The following is a 25,124-nucleotide window of genomic DNA, read 5'->3' as shown; positions in this document are numbered from 1 at the left end:
AGAACCCCTACACTGGCTTAGCCTCCATCCTCTGTATTCATCCATCCTGAGATTTGCACTTATCCCTGGTATTTTTACATTATCTTTTCTGTGTTTTATTTCCCACTATGTTCTAAGCTCCTCAAAAATAAATTTTGTGTCATATTTATCTTAGTACTCCCAGCATTGAGCTCAGGCACTCAGAATACATTAGTTATGCTGTGGACATAACACTGGATACACCCTGGGTACAAGCAGGGAAATTCTGAGTTTAATGTGGTGAAAGAGAGAGAGAGAATTGTTTCAGGATTTATCTGCTGTGTGACGTGAATGTGAACTGGAAGAGGGTAGAGGCAGGGTGATCTCTGATGCAATGATTTACAGAAATCCCTTTTAATTCCATGATTCTTGATTGAAGGTGGGGGTCGTGTCTTAATCATCTGTAAGCTCCAGTGCTGAGCACTGGGATCAGGTTGCTGAACTGAAGTGAATGTCTTTCCTTCTTTTTAGTTAATGTATATGAACATAAATTATATTGGCCAATTTATTGATAGATTTCAAAAAGCTATATTCTTGCATTTAGAGAACCTAACTTTCTAACAGCTTAGAGGAGCTATTTGTAAGGTCCCTCAGGCATTTCTCACTATCAATTAGTCTCCCAAGTTAAAGTAGCTTTTGTATGTGGGCAGGTGGAATATTTTTCTCCAGGAGATACAGGCTGCTAATGGGCACACAATTCCAGCAGAAATATAGGTCTTGATGCATGACAGCCCAGCCATAAGTAATTATTTCTCCTCTGAGAATCCCTCAGAGAGCCACCCACTGAGAAGTACCTCTCTAGCCTAGAAGATGCCAACAATTGGGTCCTACTTCTAGTAATTATCCTTTCAAATGGCCAAGAGAAGTCTTCCCCTACCTTCTTACCAATTAATGATGTTCACTGCATCTCTGCCCTGTGACTTACTAAGTTAGTGATGCTTTCTTGCTCCAATACATCTTTTTCACACATGCTTTTTCACACATGGCAGCAGCAGTGTGCAATGGTTTGCATCCCTTTTTATTAATAGATGATAGTCTGAAAAAGATATGATCAGCTTTGCATTCATGTATTCTGACCAGATACTAATATATGCTAGTATTGCTAATGCCATTTTTAAATCAATTATAATTGTACACTCTATTACTTAATCAATCCTTCATGAATTATACTATTTTATGGACCATACATTCAGGTTATAATAGAATTTTTTATAACACCCATAAACTCCTCTCATTTTCTTTTTTCCTTCAGGCAGGTGTACCATCCCACATTTATGTGCTTTCTTTGGGAGTTTTGCTTTTTGCCTTTTTCCCACCTCCTCCATTTCTTTATTATTTTTTTTACCTTCATCTTCATAACCTAGAGATGCAAAGATGCAATGTAAATTGTAATACAGTATCACTCTCACCTGGGCCTTTTCAGCCTGGCCCCTTGGTTGAGTTTCTTTCTCTGGATGCATTATTCACTCCCTTCTTCTTTCTGTCTAATTATACTGTTCATGGCAAGATCTTCTCTTCAGCTAATCCTAGGGTTAGGAAATTGTTGCTCAAAGTGCATTTTGCAACATCAAGATTTCGTCAACTACTCTCCTACCTCTTTTTTGCCTTCCCCTTCAGTTAATATGTCAATTAAACTTGACCAAGCAGAGAATTCAGAAGGGAAATACCTTCTCTGTTTAGTGCACCCTTCCCCCAGCTTTTCTATATGGGGAAGGAAAAAGCTAAATCAGACCCATTTGGGCTTCTAAAATCAGCATATTGGAAACTCAAATTTTTGGAATGAGATAGTTTTACATTTAAACCATTTTAATTCATCAAACTGGTATTAGAAATTAGGATTTGATCTCATTCCTGTAAAGTGTACAACAAAACAGGGCAAAAAACGTGTGCAAAGCAGGCTACAATAGCACAGATAAGAGAGCCTGTGAACACTGAGGACTGTCACTCAGGGCTTTGAGTACAAGGGCTTTCACTTTCACAGATCAATAGAGAAAGTTTATAGCTTAGAAGGAAAACATGGAATAAAAATGAGCATTTCTCCTTTTAGCAACCCATTATATTTTATATGTCTCATTTCTGTGTTTATTTTATCAAATATCATAGGAATTCCTAGCATTTGCATAGTACTTTATAGTTTGTAAATGTTTTCACATTATTTCACTTGAGAATGAATTAGGTATTCAAACTGAATAGAAATGGTTCTCCTTTTAGCATTATGGTGACCTTTGTAGAATTTTTTATATTGTACCTTTTCTTTTTTGTTTTTCAGGTTTTTGAGTTCATTTAAGAGGACAGTCTTAAAAGAAGAAAAAGAAGAGGTTCAGTCTTTGGGAGTGCTGTTTCCTCGATGACTGCTGCAAATGAGTGGGATTCATTTATGACTTGATAGATCTAGGAAAGTTCAAATATGTTTTCTAGAGTGGTGTAGTCCTGTTGCTGCCTCGGTGAAGTCTCGTGGTGTTGCCTTCCTACTACTGGAGGGACCATGGCAACCTCCAGAGCAGCCTCACGGTCTCCTCGGGACATCGCCAATGTGATGCAGAGGTTGCAAGGTAAGGGGCAGAAATTTCAAGGGTTTTTTTTATAGTATACTTTTAAATTCAAATACCAACTTAACACACGATCCACTAAATTTCCATGGATTTTTATTCAATTTTATAAAACTGTAACAAAGAATAGAATGGATGTCGTTTATCCCGGTGTTTTCAAACAAAGCCATGCTGTCTCAAGATGCTGTCTCAAGATGCTGTCTTCTTTATGTAGGAAGAAAAGACAAAGATACAGCTCTCTTTGTGATTTCTGTCTGTGTTAGTATGCTTTACATGGTTAGCTGGGAATTCAGAGTTATTGCCAAATGTACTGGCACTGTCCTTCAGTAATACCAACGCCAATGACAGTGCCTTGATAAGGTTGTCATGACAATACTGGACAAGCAACTATACACTATTGTCAAATAAGTAAACCAGTGGCATTTCCCAACTAGAAATACCTTAGATTGCTGGAAATTATTTGAGAAAAATGAGGCAAAAGAAGCCCAGAGAGATGAAATGAGGTGACAAGATTAATGGTTAATGGTTGTGTACAAACTAGTCCTTCGTTCTTCTCTGGTGCTCTTACTCTAACAGTATACTGCTTTCGAGAGGAGAATTAACAGGGAAAAGCTACGACAACCCACAGGCGAACTCCCAACTTTCAGTTTTCTTTAAGCATGTATATTCCTTGAAACAGAAAGATAATCATCACCTATAGATATAGGAAAATATTGCTTCTTTGTCGTAATCCCAATGATATCTCTCCTAGGCTTCAAATATGTGCTTTTAGGGTATAAAAATATCCAAATTTAAAAGGGTTTTCCTATAGTTTTTGTCAAGAGAGCTTAAAAATAATGTCATAGCTCCAGTGTAAGTGGGACATGCTTCCCATTTATTATTGATGGATCCTACTTGTCATGCCAGAAAGAGCCTCATTAGATAAAAGAATAGGTCCTTGCTGAATACATGGATCTAGACCTGTTCCACAGGCTGAAAAATTCTTTGCTTTCATCTGCTCAACACCAAGGATCTCAGATTTAAGTTGTGCATCTTTACTTGCATAGATGCAGCACAGAATTTGGAGCTCCATTCCTCTGTCTATGTTTGTCTTTGTGGTTTGTCTGAGGGCAAGTGCCTCAATGACATGATCTGTGAAATGGAAAGGAAACCCACAGGTCCCTTACAGAACTGTGAGGAAGATAATAAGGTGATAAAGCATATTTTCCTTTGAGTCTATTAAATGTGAAAATTCTGCAGATGGCCTACACATACTGATAATAAAAGAAAGTTGTAAAGAGCGAAGGTGAAAGAACTCAAACAGAATCAGACTGTGTTCCTACAAACATGCTACTCTTCGTTCTGATCTTGTTTTGTGTGGAAGTCCTTTTATGAAGGCAATAGTTAGTGGTGAGAGGAGAGTGAAGAGTATGGATATTCAGTGTTTTGTTTTATTATGTTTTTAATAGCACATGCGGTTTGTCTTAAGAAATGTGTGGAGTAAGGCAAAGAGCTGGAGCCCCCACCCCATCCCTCACTAAGCCTATGAAGTGGATGTCCTATATGACATCTATACGTCTAGGTGCCCCACTTGCAAAATGTGGACTGTTTCCACCTGCTTCCCCTCTCAGGGTTGTTGTGAAACTCAATGAGATAACATACTAAAGGGACTTTAAAAACTGTAAAAGCTGTGATATGGTGAGCCATTCAAATAGTCATGGGAAAAAATTGGATGAGAAGGACTGGTGTTGTAATTTGTTGCGAATTGTTCTTGCAAATTTTTTTAATCATCCAGATTTTTGGAGAAATGTTAATGGTTTTCTACTTCACAGAAGTAATTTTATTACATAATTAAGTGACTATACTTATTGTATTAATTGTTTTTCATTATTATAAAAGAAAGAGTTATAACATGCCATAAGGGTACCTGACAAAGTTAGAACAATAGCCTTAAAATTCAGAAGGAGACAAAATTCCTGAGCACTAGATACTTATTGTTAACCTTTAGCATCAATTACTTGGTGTATATAGGTTATTGCTGGTTACAAAATGTAAGGTCTGCACTGACACAAAACACAACATGTCTAGCCTCACTAAGTGGAAACTTAGTGAAATGACAGGAAGTGAAAGTGATCTGGTGTGTATGTCTGTTAACAAATTGATCTGCTGGGTTAATTCTGCTGATTCAGTTTGTGAGGTGCGGGTCTCCTGCTTTCAGTTTTTATTGTGCAAATTTACTGATGCATTAAGCCCAACTTGCCCAGACAGGAAAGACCTGTCTTCTGTTAAGGGTATTTAGTAAACCTGCTTACCTGCTGGAACCACCAGACAAGTGACCCAGATCCCAATAAATGGAGGGCTGGTATTATTGCCCAGATAACTAAGACAAATTTGAGGAAAAATGAATTTCTATTAACTTAAAATCAAAGTGGCTACTTTCAAAGTTCAAATCCATAAGAACATTCTTTTGGAATACCCTTTCTTTGCCTGGATAGATAATAAGTAACTAATGTTTTGGGGTTTGTTTTTTTTCCTTTTCTTGGATTTCATTGTCATTTCAGATGCTCCCTTAACTAACAAAGAACATGGAACTTTGAATAATGCCAACTTGGCTTTTCTCCTTTGCTTATTTAGCTTACGACCATAATTGCTGGCTATTTTTCTGCTTTTAATTTTTATTTCTTGTGCTAGGAAATTAAAGCACACACACATATTGCTACATAATTTAGCTGCTACTGTAACAGTTCAATATTTCACCTTTGCCAATATTTGTGCTTGTTTGAGCATAATGTTTTAGGCCGGGATCCTGAATTATGGATGAGCAGTCAGACTGCAATGCAGAGTTTGCTTTTAAGAATAATGAATGTTTCTGTAACTTTAATCAATTTAAATATAACCTTAAAAGAAAATACAGGACAATAGTATCATACAAGAGTACTAAAAAATTAAATGCACATAATTAGTATATACATCTTCCTCTTTTAAAGGCTTAAGGGGATCCATTTAATGGCTGGCTTTTGGAGTCATTTTAGTTTATAGTCACATCTAAGAAAATAAATGGCTGAACTCTTCAGATTATAAATTTCAGTAAAATAGTGACAATTATTTTAAGGCTCTTTGTAATTTTTCATAGTGCTGCTGCATATCATTTGCTTAAAAAGTATTTGTTGACTGATTTTTATTAATTGCATTTTTTATTTGAAAATACCATATTACACCTTATGTATTTTTAAATTAATATGTCAGTGTTGGTTAATGTAAGGCAGGGTGACATCAATGCAATCTTATTGAGCAAGTGATAAATGCCAGAAAAGATTCAAATGAGCAAGGTAAGGTATTATATAGAGAACGGTTTAATAGAAAAGTAGGATTATTCACTGCAAGGTCAAAATTTTATTTTTAAACCTTGTGAATAGATTCAAAGAGAAACAAATGAAAAAAGGGATAAGCATTTATCCTTGGAAATATATCTATGAAATTTAACCATTCAATACAAAATAATCACAGCTTCCTCTTAAAAAATTTTTATGAGTGCTTTTAACCCTGTTTTGGTTTAAGTATAACATTTCTTGTAAGTCTATTACACAATAAAAGAAATCCTCAAACTAACAAAGGAGTTGACTGAAAAGTAGAATCAAATAATTAATAATAATAAATAATTAATAAAAACATAATTTGCTTTTAGTTTAATATCATTAGGTTTGAGAAAAGCTTGAGAAAGGAAAAGTTTGCCATCTCATGAAGATTGAAACTTTTATACTGCTTTGAGAGATTAAGTATTACACTTTATTACTTCGACTTAATGACTCTTTTTATTAAACCACAAAATAGTGTCAAAAACCCATTTATTATATTTAGGCTGAAATTCCCCTTTGGCTTTAATCTCTCCCTTCCCACATGACTGTTGTGTGAAAGTATCTCAAATTTACATATGACACAAAATGATGATCATTTCTTTATATTTTGGAACAATTATAGTTAAATAATATTTGATAAATAAATGAATAAATCCTTCTCCCTAACTGAATGAATTAAAGATAAAATTAGTCAAGACATATAAAAGCAAAGGAAGGAACCAACTAAACTGGGTCCTACTTTACCTGCCCTCTTTTTGGAAAATGTTTATCTGAATTTTGTTCTTAATCAAAAGTGGGTTTTGACCACAAAAATCACTTTAAGAATACATATCCTGCCTGAATAGGTGATGTATTTGTTGGTTTTGTAAATATAATGTTTTAAGCACATTTTCCTTCCAAAATACATGTTCGTATTACTTTTAAATGTATTAAGGCATTTATATGTATTTGGGCAGTGTTCTGTTCTCCAAGCCTCTCTGCAGACCTGTTTCATCCATTGTGCTTTATGGAGAAAGTGCCTGAGGCCTTCAAGGTCTTCAGTGACCAAAATATTGGCTCTTATATAGAAAAAGAAAACTGCTAAGTAAAAATTAGTGAAGCTTTACAACTGTTAATATTATGTCAACTAGTCAGATATAAATCAGGTCAATTTAAAAATCTTATATGTCTCATAATGTACCATTAAACGATATAACAACATTACTTCCTTGACCTCTGGATTAAAGTCCCAACTTCTTGGCTTGGCTTCCATATTCTAGCTCCATCTTAAATGTCTAGCATTTCCCCTCTTGCTCCCCTACGTATCCTTCTATTTCAGTCAAATGACACCATTTGCCATGCTCTGAAGATGCCCTTACTCTCTATCTCCTTCTGGGGCACCTTTAGGAATAAAGCTCAAGTCACTGTTCTTAAAACTTGACTTATCGTCAAGGCCCAACTTAAATGCAGCCTTCTTAATGAAGGCTTTATCTCCAATACAGTCAGAAATTCCTTCTCTTCTTTCTAAACTCCTCTAGCACTTTTGTAACACTATATGGCAATTATCTAAAGTTGTTTTGCATTATGTTACATGTATTATATGTCTAACCCACTCACCCAGAGTATAAAAGCCTTGAGGGCAGGAATTGGGTCAGATTCACATTAGTGCCCTGCATGTTGTCTAGCATAGTGCATTTCATACTGTGGACACTTCATAAGTATTTGTTGAGTGACTATAATGTAAATATTTAAAATCATATTGATTTGCAATGGTAGAAGCTGGGAGGCCAGGAACAAAGGCTATTTTTGATGAGTCAGGAGACAGATAACAGTGGCTTGGACTAGTTATTAAACAGTGGTTGGCAGAGAGGTGGCAATATTCTAGATAATATTTAGAAAGTAAGACCAAAATAGTTTGCTGGTGTATAAGAGGTTGTATATGAGGAAAGGGAATGAAAATCGGCCCTCTCATTTTTTATTTTGAAACAAAGAAAGACTGTTGGGGAGAACAATGTTAAGGAGGAAAATCAAGTGCTTATTTTGGACGTGTTACGTTTTAGATGCCTCATAGACCTTCAAGAAAGTAGTTGAATATTTGTATATGACTGTAGAGATCAAGGCAGGACACAAAGCTGGAAAAAATGTTTGGAAGTCATCCGCACAGAGATAATACTTATAGGTGTGGGATTGGTTGACACCACCCAGGGAGCAAGGGTAGATATAAAAGAGAAGAGGTTTGAGAAATAGAGCATTTCAGCATTATGGGATGGTGGGGGCAGATGAGGAGAGTCCCACATATGAGACTGGGAAGCTGCAACCCATGTGATAGGAAGAAAGAAGAGAGAAGGAAGGTCTGGAAGCCAAAGAAAGAGTAAGTTCAAGGAGGGAATGATTAATAGTGTTAATGTTGTTAATATTCTTTATATATACTTGTTTCCATATGTTTATAGTATATAAAAGATTATTTGTCTTTTATATATAAATGTCAGGCCTGAGTAGGTGCAAATGCATGTGTTTATCATTTAAAATTATTTCAGAAAGAATAAAGAATGGCCCTGTGCATTGCCCATAAGGATTTGCAAAGTTCTTAGAAGTTAATTGGATAAGAGCAATTCCTTAAGAATTTATTGCATGTAATTACACACCTTATGTGGAGCCCGCTCAGAAATGAGCTGGAAGGATAAACTGTCCCTTCCTCAGGCCTTATTGGTCTCCCATTCTTGTGGAGTTGGAAGTCCTGCTATGAGCTGACAGTGATCCCCGTGAGATTGGTGCTGCTGTTGGTGCCATTTTGGACACTTGTGTGTGACTGTCCCACCTCTCAGTGCCTTCCTTCCTTCTGCACTTCCTCCCCTCAGACATCTCCACTTGCACCCCTTTGAGATTATTTCTCTATATTCTTGCCAAATAACAAAACTAGTCTGATTCTTGCTTGTGTTTGGGAGAAAATCTTTACGGAGCCAATAATATCTAGTTTGCTTCCTTGGTCATTGTTTAATTAGCTCTGCTAGGGCACAGCTTCTTGAAAAGGAAAGAGAAAGTATGACATGATAGGTGTTTGTATTACCTGAAACATTGTAAAGACATTGTAAAGACTCTGAGATTTCCTTTCCATCAAGACTGGGATGGTACCTTCCCCAAAATTAATGTAACCAAATTAGAAAAATTGCATGTACATTTGGAAAAACTCTGTCAGTCACTGTGCTGGTGGCTATTTAACCCTGTGTGTGTTGGATCAGACCTGGGGCCTTGGGTTGGCCTCTGTAAGAAGAATGAAGACTACCCAGGTACCCATGAACTTTAGAGTTCCATTAATGTATAATTTAAGGCAATAGATACTTATAAAAGCAGTAAAAAACTAGGCTTTGAAGTTCATCTATAAATCCCTCATGTATCTAAAGGAACTTACAAAGCCAATTCACATCCCAAGTTGTTATTATTCTTTTATTTTCTTTTAAATTGGAGCTGATGAGGATATTGGCACATTTTGTGTGTGTGTGTATGTGTGTGTGTGTGTGTGTAATACTCACACCTAAATACCTAGTTCCCAATCTCTGTATGACAGCCTGTAGTTTAATCAAGCAATTATTAATCATAGGTATTCAGTTATCATGCACTCATTTATTTTAAATGGTTGAGAATTTCCTGCATAAGACTATATACAGCTTTGCTATAATGCTAAGGATAGGCAATGATAATTTTCCATTTGTTTCTTCCCAAATAAATGAATGGAAACATTTGAGAGAAGTTGATGACTGCTCCAAAGAGATTAATCATCAAATGACACATATATAATTTTGAATTCTTTGAATATAGTGAAATTTGCCTCAGTATTTAAAACATGGTAACTTATGTTCTTTTTTTTTTCCATTACTTACAATGACCTCTTGGATTGAAAACAAACAATTCCTTCCTCTACTGATATTAATCTTTCATGTTTAGTAAACACTGGTCTCCACCCACATTAAAAATGTTTTGTACTTTGAATTACACAATTGGCTGTTCCTTTGTTTCCTTTGTCTTCACACATGTCACCGACATTTGGAATCCCTTTTATGTGTTTATTTTTTATTATATAGTTGACTTGTTTGCTCACTTGGGAAGAGTTTTGACATTTTTAGGACTTAGTGTTTTGTTGTTGTTGTTGTTATTATAATGTGTTGGTTTTGTATTTGTTATATGTTATTGTTAGAAATTATGAACCACTGTGTTATTTAGCCAAGAATTACACTAATCACATGCTCACGGCCTGTGTTTTCAACTCATTTACTTTTCCAGGGGTTCTCACAGATTATCTCATTTTATCCAATTTTAGTTGATATGAGCATTCGTTGCTTCAATATTCAACAGAAAAATTTGGAATTCTTACAACACATCCAGAAACCTGGGAGTTCAACTAGACTGTACCCTCAATATTGTAACAAGAGAGATCTATCAAAACACAACTCTGATTGCATCCCTTTTCCTATTTAAAAGCCTATAAGGACTCACCGTAACCTTCAAGATAAACTCATTATGGCAGAAAAGATCTTCATTATCTGACTCCTATTAACCCTCCTATCTTCATATCTGTTCATCCTCCTCAAATGATGGTGTTCCAGTCACTACTTCTAGATCCCCTCAAGCTAACTTCAATCTCACTTCCCTGTTCCCTCTGCCTCTTGCCTTTCTCAAACTTCAAATCTCAGTTCAAACATTGCCTCCTCTGTGAAGCCTTTCCTAATACCGCTAGCCAGAGTGAAAGGATCCTTTCTTTGTACTTGACCTTGAGCATGTTTCTAGTAAAGTGTTGATTACATCAGGCTGTAAGGATTTATTTCTTTATCTCTGTGCCACATTAGTATACTAGAACCTTGAGAATAGGTGTCTTGTGTATTCAACTGTGGCTATCCAGTACTAAACACAAGGAGGTACTTAGTTTATTCAGCTAACATTTAGTAGGTATTCAGTTTATTCAATTGTACATGCATGCATTTAACAAGTATTCATTGGGCATCTGCTGTGCCCAAGTCCTCTGAACACAAATGTGAACATGATTTACAGACTTTATGTCCTCATGGAGCTGTAGTCTATGAAAGTGACATGATAATTAACAAGAAATTTGTAAACTGGATGATAGATATGATGAGTAGGTATATGTTTCATGTGTAAATGAATGAATAAATAAATTTCCACAAAACAGACAGATATTTGAGTAAATTGACCAAGGTATCAGAGTACTGGAGAGTCTAAATTATTTTCATGTGTTCTTTTACTCTGTGAAAACATCTTACTCCTAAAAAACACAGGGCCCTAGTTTTATATAGGGTGGTGTGGATGTTTAGATTAGAACGAACTTACAGTTCATAATTTGATGTTCTTATTTTGCAGATGAAATAACGGAGCTCTAGAACAGTAAAGTGATAAACCAAAGGCATAAGTAGATATTTGAGGGACCGATTTCTTAGAAAATTGAGGGGTAACTCAATCTTTATACATCAATGCATATTCTTTCAAGGTTGTTCTTTTGCATAGCTGTTAGTGATCCTGGGTCATTATGGATAGGAGGTAAAACTAACTACATAATTTTCAGGGCACAGCACAAAATACAAAGTTATTAAGAGTAATTAATACACAGCAGGGCATAAAACCATGTGCAGGGCCCACAAGAGTACAAGGCCTTGTGCAGATACTCAGGTCACATATCCATGAAGCTAGTCCTGAGAAATCAGACTTCAGAGAACTTGGGACTCTGAAGACTTTTAGGGATGTCACAAAAAAGGAAATTAAGAGGTAGGAAAGAATGGAGGGGAAGCAAAACATCAAGGAGAGCCCTTAGCTGTTTGAAAATTGCATCTGGAATCAATCTCGTATAAAGGGAAGCAAGAGGAGGTCTTAACACTCCCTTGACCAGAACTCAAAACTGGTTCTTCTGCACCATTAGCCAACTTCTCTATCAGTCAAATACACTGAGGACCTGGGAGCCTACCCATCACTTACAACTTTATCTTTCTGGGTTCAAAATAATTTATCATAAAAACAAATTCATGGTTATTTAGTAAGGTAAAGCTTGCCTATACATTTCTTCAAATGGAAAGATCATTTTGAATACTAATTATTTTAATATGCAGTTTCCCACCGAAAACATTTAGGTCATACTGAATAATCTTGATGAGAAACTAGCAATTATTCTTCTTACTTATAGATATATTCATGCTAATTTTATCCATTTAATTTCTCTGCTTCTACAATTAGTAGCACGATAGTCAAATTTATAAGAAATGTAATGCATGGCATACAAAAAGATTTGTTGAAAATTTTTGTCTCTGGATTTTAGCTTATTCAGTAAAGTTGTGAAAAATCCCTGGGGTACATAGCTCTTGTGTTTGCAAGTCAAAAGGTGTGAAAATGTTTAATTGAGAAAGAATTGCTAAGTTATTAGATCTCATGGATTGAGAGATATTCTGAGATCATTTTGTATTATGATACTTTTTTATTACATAATTATTATAGATGGACATCTACATAATTAATAATTAATATAAAGGATGTTTATTTCAGACTGTAAATACGTGTATACAAGTAGCACTCTGTACTAATAGGAGCACACCTTCAATTTGACTTTATTTCTGTTTTTTATGAAATATCTGTGTCTCACCTGGGTGATAAAATGGCTCCATTCCAAAATAATAACTCCTATCATCATAATAATGGTCAGAGAAGGAATGTTATTTCTAATATATTTTACAGTTTTGTATATTTTCTTCTCATATTACTTTATACTTTTAAAAAGAATAGTTTCATGACAACATTGAGTCTTGAAAATATCTTTATGAATTTAATGCGATGACAGCAATAGATGTATAAAACTCCATTAAATATTTATAAATATTTTAAAGATGGCTAGTCATCTTTAAAAACCTACTTTGACAATTTAACAGTACTATATAAGATGTACATTTTTTAAATAATTTCCTAGGTGACACTTAATAGTTGAAATGTAAGTGATCCTGAAAAAGTTATAGAATCTCATATTTTAGATGGAAAAATCTTAAAAGATCAGCTTGTCTCACTCTGATTTTTAAAGATGAGTAATTGATATTCTTAAAGATTGACTGGTACAAAGTCATGCATTTAGTTAAGGCAAAATAGGACTAGATAGATCCTATAGTGTCTTACCCTCTCTAGAACGATGAAATTGTGAGAATTTTTCCCTGGTAATAAAATTATATGCTTCACTGGGAAACATTGTCTTTTTAGCTCTGTTCTGAGTTGAAAAGCAAGACTGATGTTCTTATGTGCTTAATTTATATACAATTATGAACTTCATATTTACCTATAATTAGAGCTCTTATTACAAATAGTTGGAATTGTGAGGGCATAGCCAGTATCTTTTTCAATTTGGCAAAATAAGGTAAATGTTCACTAAATATTTGTTGAATGGATTAGATGAGCAAATTCACCTTGTCCACAGCGTGCCTTTGAAGAGAGAGAAAAAAAATAGAGATAGAGATGAGAGGGTAGAGAGAGAGAGAGAGAGAAATCTTTAGCTTATCACTTCAGTTTTTATCTGTTGCTTCAGAAGGGCTGTTGCAACCATTTCTCTATAGGTCCTGCTTACTCATCGTAGTTACTTGAAGTAGAAAAAAAATAACTACTAGGCTGAAAAGTAAGAAAATATTTTCCTTTGAAAACTTGGCCATATGATTGATTCATTTCATTGCACTTATGTGATCTTTTGTTCATGAAATGTGCTGAGTGGCAATTCCGAAGATATTCCATTTCTACCACGTATATAAATTGAACACCTTCTGTGATCTAGATACTGTTAAATGTAAGGGATCTAACTCTGAAACTAACAGTTGTGTCCTGGCCCTTCAGGAACCTTAAAGTTATTGACCAGGTTGTAATCACAATTTTGCTCTTGAAAAATTTTGCAATGAGAAGCTCTGGACAGAGGGCAGACGACCCTTTGGAAGTTGGTTTAGGTTCCTCCTGCGTGGGCTAATGCCAGGCAGCTCCCAGAGGCTCCCTGTCTACTGCTGTGCATGTTCTCCAGCTTGGGCACTGGCCCTTCCTCAGTTTAGTTCTCATGCCAGGTTTTCGGAACTAGGCCACATTCTGACAGAACTGCCAATGAGCTCCCCTTCTTGCTGCACTACAGATGGCCATTGGGTTGCAGACAACAAACTGTGGCTTCTTCTCTCCAAGCACTGCCAAGCCACAGACTGCGAATGTGGAAGGACAAACGCTGATCTCTTCCTTCCCCGCAGGGCATCCATGGGGTATTTATACCACAGACTTGTAATGTTCACATGCTCTTGATTATCCTAGGGAAACTTGGCTTTGGTTCCATGTCCAAAACATTTAGGATAGTAACTTAATTATTACTTTCCTGAACTTAATGTATTAACTTTGGCTTTGGAAAGGTATGGACTACTCAAATAGTGTACTCTGCTCATTTTATTGAAAACCATGTATGACTCTAATGAACACATATAGCTCCAAGAAAAAAGAAAAAGATGACTTTTTCAATTAGTAAAAGCCCTAAGCCTTAATCACAACTATAAAGATATCTTTAAAGATCTGCATTTTGAAAAGTAAAATTGTTTCTGTAAAGAACCTTTCTGCCCAGAAAGCTACGTTCAGAGTCTTAACTGGAATGGGTTTTAATTGACTCTGTTATTGATGCCTCAGGAATGAAGTTTTATAATGGAAATGTCAAATCAGACTTAAACATGGGCCAACAGACTTAAGTACTGTAATGCGTTTTTTCTTGGCACAGTCACTTTACAATCAGCCTCACATTAATGTGAACTTTTATTTTTATTTATTTCAGAATATTATGGGGATACAAATGTTTTAGTTCCATGCGTTGCTTTTATACTGCTTGAGTCAAAGTTATAAGTGTACCCATCACCCAGATAGTGTACATTTTACCCCTTAGGTATGGTTTCACCCATGGTCCCCTGCCCCCTCTCACTAATGTGAGCTTATATGTTTCATAAAGATAACTATTTCCTGTTACCCAAAATAGCTTCTGATGTGGGTCAGATTATTGATGCAGAACATTAGACACTCCTATTACATTTCAAGTACAATCAGTACTTTGAAGCACCAAGCAACTTTTGTTTCTGGTTTAAGTAAGGAAACATGAATCCATTTTTCTACTTCTTCATTGCTAGTTAGCTATTTAATAATTTAACATAGAAAATGTGGTGCCTAGAAAATACAGAGATTTCATCATTGCTTCCTTAGATGGGAAATAAGTCCAAATGGAAAATTGGTAATGTTTTTGCATTTTAAGCAAAAATATTCTTTGTGAAATATAGTGACTATTTCTTAGAATTCTATTAATGACTTTAACAAATAAATTTATTAGATAGGTTTCTAAAATTTTTTCCAAAATTAAACTAGCTTAATTTTCACAGATTATAGAGTAATGCAAGTTTCTTAAAATTCAACCAACATAGAAAAGAATAAAGAAAGTCATAATTACTTCCCAATACCACTGCATAGAAGGATATAGATTAGATAGACTGATAGACAATATTTTGGTAGACAGTCTTCCAAGTGTTTTTCAATATATACACATGTAAATGAGAAAAAAGGATTTTATAGTCCTTGACAACTGTTATTTTAAAAAAAGAAAAAAGCAAATTTACACCACGCATGCTGCTTTATAATTTGTGGGGTATTTTTATGGAGCAATATGTTGTATACATCTTCACACATCAGTAAATATAAATTTATATCATCATTGGATGTTTGAATAATATTACATTTTATATGTGTACCCTTGTTGATTCAACTAATCCTCTATTATGTCCAGTTTTTCACTATTACAAATAAGATTGGTCACCTTTTAACATAGAATGCTTTTTATAAGTATAAACTGGGTAGAATTTTATTTTAAGAAACATAGAGTTTTATGCCTTATAAAATCAGTTTTATAATCATTTTAATGGGCAAGTTTCCAAGATTGTGAAAATCTAATGAGGATTATATTAGAGACTTAGAAATTGAAATAAGTTTGCATAAATTTCATATTACTATGGAATATTTTCAGATGAAGTCTCCAATGCTTTTGTTCAGATAGAGTCAAACTACCTAATCCAGAAATAGAATAACTCTTGAATGGGAGGTTCTGAAAGGAAATTTATGTCAGGAGCTGATGCTGAGTTTCCTTTGATCAGACTGATTCCCATGTGGCTAAGGACAGAACCATCAGTAACATTTTCATTTAAAATGTCACAAACATATTTTTGCAAAATAACAACTACCTGTGATATGATAAAGCCAAATTTAGTCATGATTGCAGAATATAGCATTGCAATCAAGAGAACAAGCCAAAAACTTTAGTTTTCCTATTCCTTGACTCACCCAGACAACTGTCTCAGCCCTCAGCCTCATGGGTGTGTGCTGAGTGGGAGTGAGAAGTTGGGAGAAGTCTTGAAAGTAGTGGGTGCCAAGATGCTAAAGTCCTGCCTCCTGCTACGGCAATGATGCTTTTACCTGCAGACTAGTTATTTTAGTCTGCAGTTCACAGATCCTGTGCCCTGGTTGGCCCCTGATGGAGATTCTCCATCCCGGCCTGGTTCATATTTAGTCCTCCTGGTTTTCTTCTCATCTCACAGGTACCACCTCCTTGTCCTTCTTTGAGTTGTCACCAAGGGGGCATTTCTCCATCCAAGCCAGCTCTGGAAGCAGGACTTATTCTTCCTTCTCCTGCTGCTTTAGAGAGGAGCATTCACGCCTTTGCCATTTTTTAAGTTACCTTTCTCTCTCTCTGCACCCCCTCCTCTCTCCCTCACTCTTCCTTTTTTTTCATCTTGTTCCCTTCCTTCTTTCTGTGAATAACAGCTATTTAAAAATCAACAGATATTAACAAAAAGAGAAAACAGCTGTAGGCCTAGTTTCAGATCACGAGAAATCTTTATTTACGCCCTACTTGGTCCACAAAGGATTGAAAACAACAAACATACCTAAAACCATATGCATTTTGCTTTTAAATGAGGAAGTGAGTAATTTAGGCCCATAGAAAGTTCTAATGAACATCACTTTCATTATTCACTTATTACAGACGTGCCTGCGTTAGTTTGCTAGGACTGTCATAACAAAGTACCACAAATTCGGTAACTTAAACAACAGAAATTTATTGCCTCACAGTTCTGGAGGCCAGAAGTCCAAGATCAAGTCAGTAGGGTGGTTCCTTCTGAGGGCTGTGAGGGAAGGATCTGGTCCAACCCTCCTTCCTTGGCTTGCAGATGGCCGTCTTCTGCCTGTGTCTCTTCACATTGTCTGCCCTGTATCAGTATGTCTGTGCCCAAACCTCCCCTTTTTATAAGGACACCAGTGATATTGGATTAGGGTCAGCCCTAATGAGCTTACTTTAACTTGTGTACCTCTGTAAAGACCCTATCTCCAAATAAGGTCACATTCTGAGGTCCTGGGGGTTAACACTTCAATATATGACTTTTGAGGGGAGGTGACACAATCTAACTCATATCAATATCTAAGTCTTTCTCAAGCTGAGGGCTCAGGCAGTTGGGATGGGGCAAAGAGGAGAGAGGAGAAGATGTACTGAACAACTTTTCTCTCAGTTGCTGAGCAGCAGACTTGGGCATTAATCAAAGGAGTACAAGTGCTGGACCAAAATGAGTGGGAATCGAGAAGCAAGACAATGTAGGCCAAGGAGCTCCTGGGTGGGCACCTGAAAGTGGCCAGGTGAACCCTGAGATTAATTTCCAAAGCACATGTAGCTTTTTACACATGAGCTATTGCTGACGTAAAGAGGTCAGTATGGAATTCTTAAGGAGTGGACATTGTTCTCTCACTCCTATGCGGATATTCTCATTTTATCTACTGCCTGGATCTCATCACATAAACCAGTCCCCTCAATGATGCTTAAAGTCCATTCAGACAACAGCTCCTGTTAGATTCCCACTGGGACAGCATTTGAATGATGGTTTATAATGTTTTCTGTGGGTGTTTAGGATGTTCCATCTGCCTATGGCCTGAACTTCATTTTTACTCTGTATCTATTCAGCAGGGCGATGTGCTGCCTGGACTCTTTGTCTTTTGGGAGAGTGAGACATTTACATTTTTAGCCTGGGGCAAAGTTTCCTCAGGTGAAGTAGGGTGCACTGTGCTGTCTTTGTATTTGCCTCCTTTACCAGGCCTCTCAAAGGCATTGATGGTTAAATGTCGACCTCAACCGTTTCCTCTTCTTTGGAAGAGGCCTAAAATGTATTCATTAACCCATGGTTAAGCGTGAGTACCCAGTTAGGTGAACCTCGATTTCTTTAATTAACCCTGTGCCTAGCTAGGTCTGCCATTTTGCTTATGGTCTTGACAACAGTCACATCATCCATAAATACTGTCTCCCAATAATCAGTAAATGCTTATTGTCTTCTTATTTTTAAGTATCTAACTCACTGTTGAACTTCTACCAGTGTTTCTGCTTTTGATATGAATGGCTGCTCCCTTACTTGGTGTGAAGCATAGCAATATCCCGTACTTACCTGAATGTGCAAGGCAAGGCTTCCTCAGTTCTGACCACCTCATAATAGCAACATCATTCTCATTCCCAAGTTCTGTTTACTGTCTTCTTAAGTTTGGAAAATGATCTTCCCCAATTAGCTGATTTTAAACTTGCAACTTTAAGACTCTATAAATACATGGGAAGAATTGTAGCATTGTTTCCATCAAGAAAAGATGACAACTGTTTGTTCATACCTTCACTGGACATTTAGTTCTGAGAACTTTTCAGATTATATCTTTCTTAATATGTAAAATAAAGGGTCATCTAGAGGAAAACCTTTCTCCAGTGACCCCAATTCTTTCCCATCTCTTAAGGTCTCTGAACATTAAGGAGAATTTAGACTGCCTGAGGCAAAGCAAAGAAGAAAGAGGAAACTGAACACAGAGGTTGGAGCTCAGGAACCTCTGATTGCCGTGATTGTAAACTAGTCAGAAAAAAATACAGGCAGATATTCAACAGATTCATTTCTCTCTTCTTCTTTTTTTTTTTTTTTTTTTGGATTATTTGACAGCAAAGAAACACTTCTACCACCGGGGGAAAAGTTACGATAGCTTCTACCTGGTCATGATTAATCCCCAAATTCTGCATTTAATTCTCTGTATATAATAAAGGAGACTATTTAAAAAGGTTGGTTTTTTTTGGGGGGGGGTTTATAGGAAAATTTTACCATTTACCAGCCATTTGAATAAAAATTCTTGTTTGGATTGTACATTTTATATCCTGTGTCTAAAAGCCATGCAAAGGTGAGATTTGTTTGGACTCTCAGTCCCTTCTCACCTGGGTGGTGGCAGCTGTTCCTTGTAGCCTCTTGCCATCTGTTGTTTTGTTTTGTCACCTCTTCTAAGGTCTATGCCACATCAGAGCTATCCTCTTGTTATTAAATTATTCATCTTTGTGAATATATGTGAAGTCAAAGGGCTTGTCAACTGTTAAACATTTAATGTAGCAGTCAATCCTGACTAATATTACTGGGCTTTGCTGGCTCTTGCTGATACTAAAAGAGAGATATTTCAAATAAATTACTAAATCTCTTCAAGTCCCATGTTGTTTTTTGATTCAACTCACATAGTACTCTTCATCTTCCAAGTAGTTCTTGTGTCTTCAATAACCTCATCTTCCACTTTTTAACTGCTAGATATCATTCCATGTATTTAATCTTCACCTGTTGACTTGCAGCACCCTATCAGAGATCTTGTATCTGACCTTCTATGCTGTAAGATATGTGTACAATTTACTACATGTCATTGCTTTTACAGCGTAAGTAGACAATAGAAGACATAGTGGTGTAAATAAAATAATATCACTGAATATACTTGACTCAAATGAACCTGGCCAGTGGATTTTAATTCTTACCATAGATAGGCAGCAGAAATTTCATTATATAAATGATCAGTTTTATAATCAGTAGTTTGGGGATACTTACCAAAGGAATTGGCCAAACCTCATGCAACTTTTTAGTTTATTCATCTTTATCTGAAAATTGAGAGAAAAACATTGATGTATCTGGCTCTGGTAGATAGAGTATGTCCAGAGCATTAATTCCAAGAATTTATTGTTCTTTTGTTGTTATTCCTTTGGGAACCAAAGACATTTTTAGTTCTTTGATCTGATAGTGTCACCAGCGTAGGATTGCTCAGCATGTCAAGGGAGGGAAGTGGGAGGAGTTCTGGAAAACACTGTGGGTGTGTGATAACCTAATGCCATCAGATAAGTAGATCCAAATAAAACTGCACAAAAAGTGTTCTTCCTCTGTATTCCAAGCACTTATTAGAACAGCCTACAGTGATATTTTCCTTGGCAGGCTTGTATAGCCATTATTAGCCAGTGGGTTGTCTAGTCTAAAATTGGTGACAATTTGAGAGACTCACAAGGGGCTAGATTTAAGCACTCTAAATAAATCCAGGATGATAATTTTTCTCTCCTGTGAATTTTTATTGTTGAAATTATTAAGGAAACAGCAAATTTTCTTGGACTGAGTTTTTTATTTACCTCATATGAAGGGTGAAAATGAAATCCAGATGTTTATTCTCATTTCATCATTTGATTATTGTGGAAGACTCAGGAGAGCCTCTGATCTGTTACAAAAGAGGATGACATCACTTGAATTTGTTTATTATTCTGATTCTGTCTATGACAAGAATTAATAGCACCAAAACATCTGGATTAATGGGGAAAAACAGCTGGATGAAAAATAACTCTATTAATTATGTCATAAAATGCCCTTGTTGGTCATTATATTATCTGTCAGATATAGATCACATATTAAATGTATATTTATATATTGCTGATATTCAGTCTCCTAGATTCTTTTTATGCATAAGAAGAGGAAACTTACCCAGATTCTTAGAGGCTTTATAGCTATCAAATATGATGAGTAATTGCCACATTGTTCCTTCTTTATGCATTCTGCAAATGGCAAGCTTTCGTTTAACCTTGCAAATGAGGAGTATTCCATGTCTGCATGATGCTATTTTGAAACTCCTGAAGCTGAAATGATATTTATTATGAGAGATATTGCTAAGAGATCATTGAGTTTATGAAAGCCTGAAAAATGTGACTTAATTAAATTACTTAAAGAAAAATTATTTTATTAGTTTAATGTGTATATTTAGGTTCTGAATCTTAATATCCAAGCCTGAGCTTTTTCCTCCCTCAGGAAATATTTCCTTTCTCTTACCTTGTTTGAGCATAATAAAAGGACAGTGCATTTGTTACCATCAAGGCAGTGATTTTGCTACTAAATTTGATGGAGCTCGTAGATCAGTTCCTAGTCTCTATACACACACATATACATACATATATCTATGTATATGTGTGTGTGTATATATATATAGATATATATATAAAAGAATCATTGCCATATAATACTTTTCGTATGATACTCAATACTATAGTTGCCATAGAGGAGAAAGAAAAAGGAAGTTTTTCTAGAGGAGAAAACCTTTCCATTTTACTGTAATATATACTAAATATTTAAGCAAGTATTTTGAGGTTTTTTCATTATGAATACATTCATAATAACTACAACAAATGAAGGAATTCCTTACACATAGCTATTTTCTCATTAGATAGGCACTCTCTAATTAGTATGCAATATGATCTCTGCAGTTTATGCTCACTCATTCTGAGTACAACAGGTATTTAGGCTATTGAATTCAATCCAATTCAATAGATATTTATCTTGCACTTACTAAATCATGCCAATTTTATACAGTAGAAAGTTTGAAGCAAAGAGGAAAATTTAGTTAAGTTTCAGTTACTATAAGATGCACAAATATTTAATGCTTAAAAATAAATTTTCCTCCATATGGTTAATGGGAAAACATCATGTTGCTCAACACTCAGATGTCTGTTGGTTTACTAAAATATCTAGTACCACCCAGAGCAGTGCATGTAAATGAAATCCACCATTTCACATGCAGTTTAACAAAAATCTTATGTCGTTAAAGAAGTACTTATGATTTAAGAATAGGGTGAGGGTGATTTTATTGAATTTTATTTTGTCTACAATTTGATGCCCACATTTTCCCCAGACATATGGACATGCACATGTTCCTGGCACAAAGGATAAGCAGTTTTTGCTTATGCCTTTTCTGTGCCTTTAGAGAGAAAGGTCCCTTTATGAAATAAACCAAGTGCTCTAGTGACTTAGAAAGTCTATAATGCCAAATTTACTTAAAGCTTTCAGATTCAACAAGAAGGGAAGATTATAGTTGGGAAGATAATAGTCAGGAAGATCTCTTTCCCATTAATTTTTAAAAGTGTTGTTTTGTGAATACCATAGTTAACATGATATGAAGGAAACAGTCCTATAAAGATCATGCTTTCTACATCTTTTCCTGTCACTCTGCTTATATGTGATACTTACCCTGAATCTAAGTGAACAGTTAGTACTTTCAGTCACCATGTGTAATGGAAAGCTTAAAGAAATAAGAATAATAGCAGGAGATTATAACCATGACATTTTAAAAATGAGAAAATAAAAAATTCCTCAACATGCAAAATTGGCTTTTAAGTATATACCAATAATTATCCTCACTAAGAATAACTAAGAAAGTTCCAGCAGGAACACAGATCAGAAGGGACCTTTTTTTTAAGATTGCCCTTTGAGCCAGGCACATTGTTTGGGGAGAGAAGCTCAAGGAACAGTAAAGGATGCTGGATCAACTTCAGCCTTCAGCCCTCCACCTGGGATGGCCCTGATTAGGGCAGCTCATGTACGAGCAGATGTAAGTCTCTGATTAGTTCCTTGGGATGGAGGACATTTAAGCATAAAAGCATAGAATTTCAGAGTTGGACCAGAATGTGAAGAACATGGACCCAACAGCCACATCTTACAGCTGAGGCAACTGAGACCTTGAAGTTTACTGCTTTGTAAAGCCTGAACTCTGGGTTAGCTGCTGCTATCATACCCCTTTTATAGAGTTTCCAGAGTTCCCCACTAGGGGCAGATGTAGAGAGACAACTACATTTTCCCACAACAGCTCTGTTAACAGATTTCTGTTCCACTGTTTCCAAATTCGGGAAAGAATATATAGTATCTGGCAAGGCAGTTTGGAAGAGCTAGTGGCAACATTTTAAAGTATTATGATTGAAAAAAACAGATTGCTCATTTATTCATTCACCAACTATTTGATAAACTTCTACAATCCTACTTGAGATAGGGTTGTCAGCAAAGTCACGTTTGAGAGTTGACATTTGATTAGAGACCTGCACGAGAAGCAAGCATGGAGCCTCGAAATAGGGGAGGGCATTCCAGGCCAAATAAACAACAAACGTAAAGCGCCGTGGAACCAATTTAGCCAGTGTATCTGGAGCTTGGAGGATAAGGCATGGAATCATGCGTTGTGCTTTAGAAATATTCACATGCAGTGTAGATGTTAAAAAATCAGTTTTATTAAACAGGCTGGGGATCTGAGAAGAGTTCAAGGCCTAACATATATGTTTGTTTGTGCTTCAGGAGCATATAGATGACATTTATCCAAATGAGATCTACTGAAGAGAGAATGCAGAAGGAAGTGCTCATTGCTGCCTTGGTCTTCCTCAGTATCTGTAGTTCAGAAAAAGGAGAGGAGACAGCAATGGAGACTGGAACAGAGCAGTAGAAAACACACATACAGACAGACAAAAACAAACAACAGAGGTTTAAGAATGAGGGTGTAAATAGGACTGCCAATGTGTTGCGAGATCATGTTATGTGAGAACTGAGAATTGAGGTTGGAATGTGGTCAGGTAGAGGTGTGGCTTTGGTGAGAGTGTTGTCATTAAAATAGTGAAGATGGAAGTCTTGTTTGATTAGGCTCACGAGAGACTGGGTAGCGAGGAAGTGAAGATTGGGCTATTTATTGGAAATTCCTTGGGAGGGCTTTTCAGTATAAGTGAATAGTGAAAATGAAGGTAAATTGAGGAAGACATGACATCAAGGGAGGTATTCATTTTAATAAACTGTTTCTAGATACTTTACTATAAGTGTGTGACAAAATTCCATAATTTAAAATAATCAACCCTGTTTCCTATAAGTTGAGTCCTGTTTTAATTTCAAAATATTATGGAGGTACAAATATTTTTGGTTACATGGATTGATTTTATTATGCTTGAGTCAGGGTTATAAGTGTGCCCATCACCCAGATAGTGTTCATTTTACCCATTAGGTAGGTCTTTGCCCATCCCCTCCTTCCTCCTTCCCCTTGCTTGATTTCTACTGAGTTTTACTTCCTTCTGTGCACATGTGTGCTCATTGGTTAGTTTCAATTTAATAGCAAGTACATGTGTTTGTTTTTCCATTCTTTAATACTTGGCTTAGGATAATGGTCTCCAGTTCCATCCAAATTATTCCCAAATGCCTTAATTCATCCTTCTTCATGGCTGAGTAGTATTCCATAGTATACATATACCACATATTGTTAATCTGCTCATGAACTGATGGGCACTTGGGTTGATTCCACATCTTTGCAATTGTGAATTATGCTGCAATAAACATTTTAGTGCAGGTATCTTTTTGATAAAATGACTTCTTTTCCTTTGGGTAAATACCTAGTAATGGGATTGCTGGATCAAATGGTAGGTCTGCTTTTAGTTCTTTGAGGAATTTCCATACTGTTTTCCCTAGAGATTATACTAATTTGTAGTCCCACCAACAGTGTATAAGCATTCCTTTCTCTCTGAATTCATGCCAGCATGTATTATTTTTGGACTTTTTAATAAAAGACATTTTAACTGCAGTAAAGTAATATCTCATTATGGTTTTAACTTTACGTTTCCCTGATAATTAGTGACACTGAACATTTTTTCATATGTTTGTTGGCCATTTGTCTATTTTCTTTTGAAAAGCTTTTGTTCATGTCTTTTGTCCACTTTTTAATAGAGTTGTTTGTTTTTTCCTTGTTGATTTTTTTGAGTTCTTTGTAGATTCTGGTTATTAGCCCTATATCAGAAGTATAGCTTGTAAATATTTTCTCCCATTCTGTAGATTGTCTATTTTCTTTTCTCTGTGGATTATTTCCTTAGCTGTGCAGAAGCTTTTAAATTTAATCAAGTCCCATTTATTTATTTTTGTTGTTGCTACGATTACCATTGAGATCTTCTTCAAAAATGCTTTGCCTAGGCTGATATCTAGAAGAGTTTTTCTACAAATGTCTTCTAGAATTCTCATGATTTCATACCTTACATTTAAATGTTTTATCCATCTTGAATTAATTTTTTTTTTTTTTTGAGACAGAG

At 35.8% G+C, this 25,124-nt stretch overlaps 1 protein-coding gene across 1 annotated transcript in view; it reads left to right on the top strand.

Annotated features, from left to right (window-relative positions):
• SYNE1 (spectrin repeat containing nuclear envelope protein 1) overlaps positions 1-25,124 on the top strand; it is a 427,753-nt gene that overhangs the window by 5,252 nt on the left and 397,377 nt on the right. The window contains exon 2 of the mRNA XM_045544593.1: positions 2,288-2,570. Within this exon, the coding sequence (XP_045400549.1) occupies positions 2,504-2,570 (67 nt within the window). The 5' untranslated portion in view covers positions 2,288-2,503. The remainder of the gene's footprint in view (positions 1-2,287; positions 2,571-25,124) is intronic.

The sequence above is a fragment of the Lemur catta genome, chromosome 2 (assembly GCF_020740605.2).
Source record: "Lemur catta isolate mLemCat1 chromosome 2, mLemCat1.pri, whole genome shotgun sequence".
In the NCBI taxonomy this organism is placed as follows: Eukaryota; Metazoa; Chordata; class Mammalia; order Primates; family Lemuridae; genus Lemur; species Lemur catta.
This window is presented reverse-complemented; position numbering and strand designations above follow the sequence as displayed.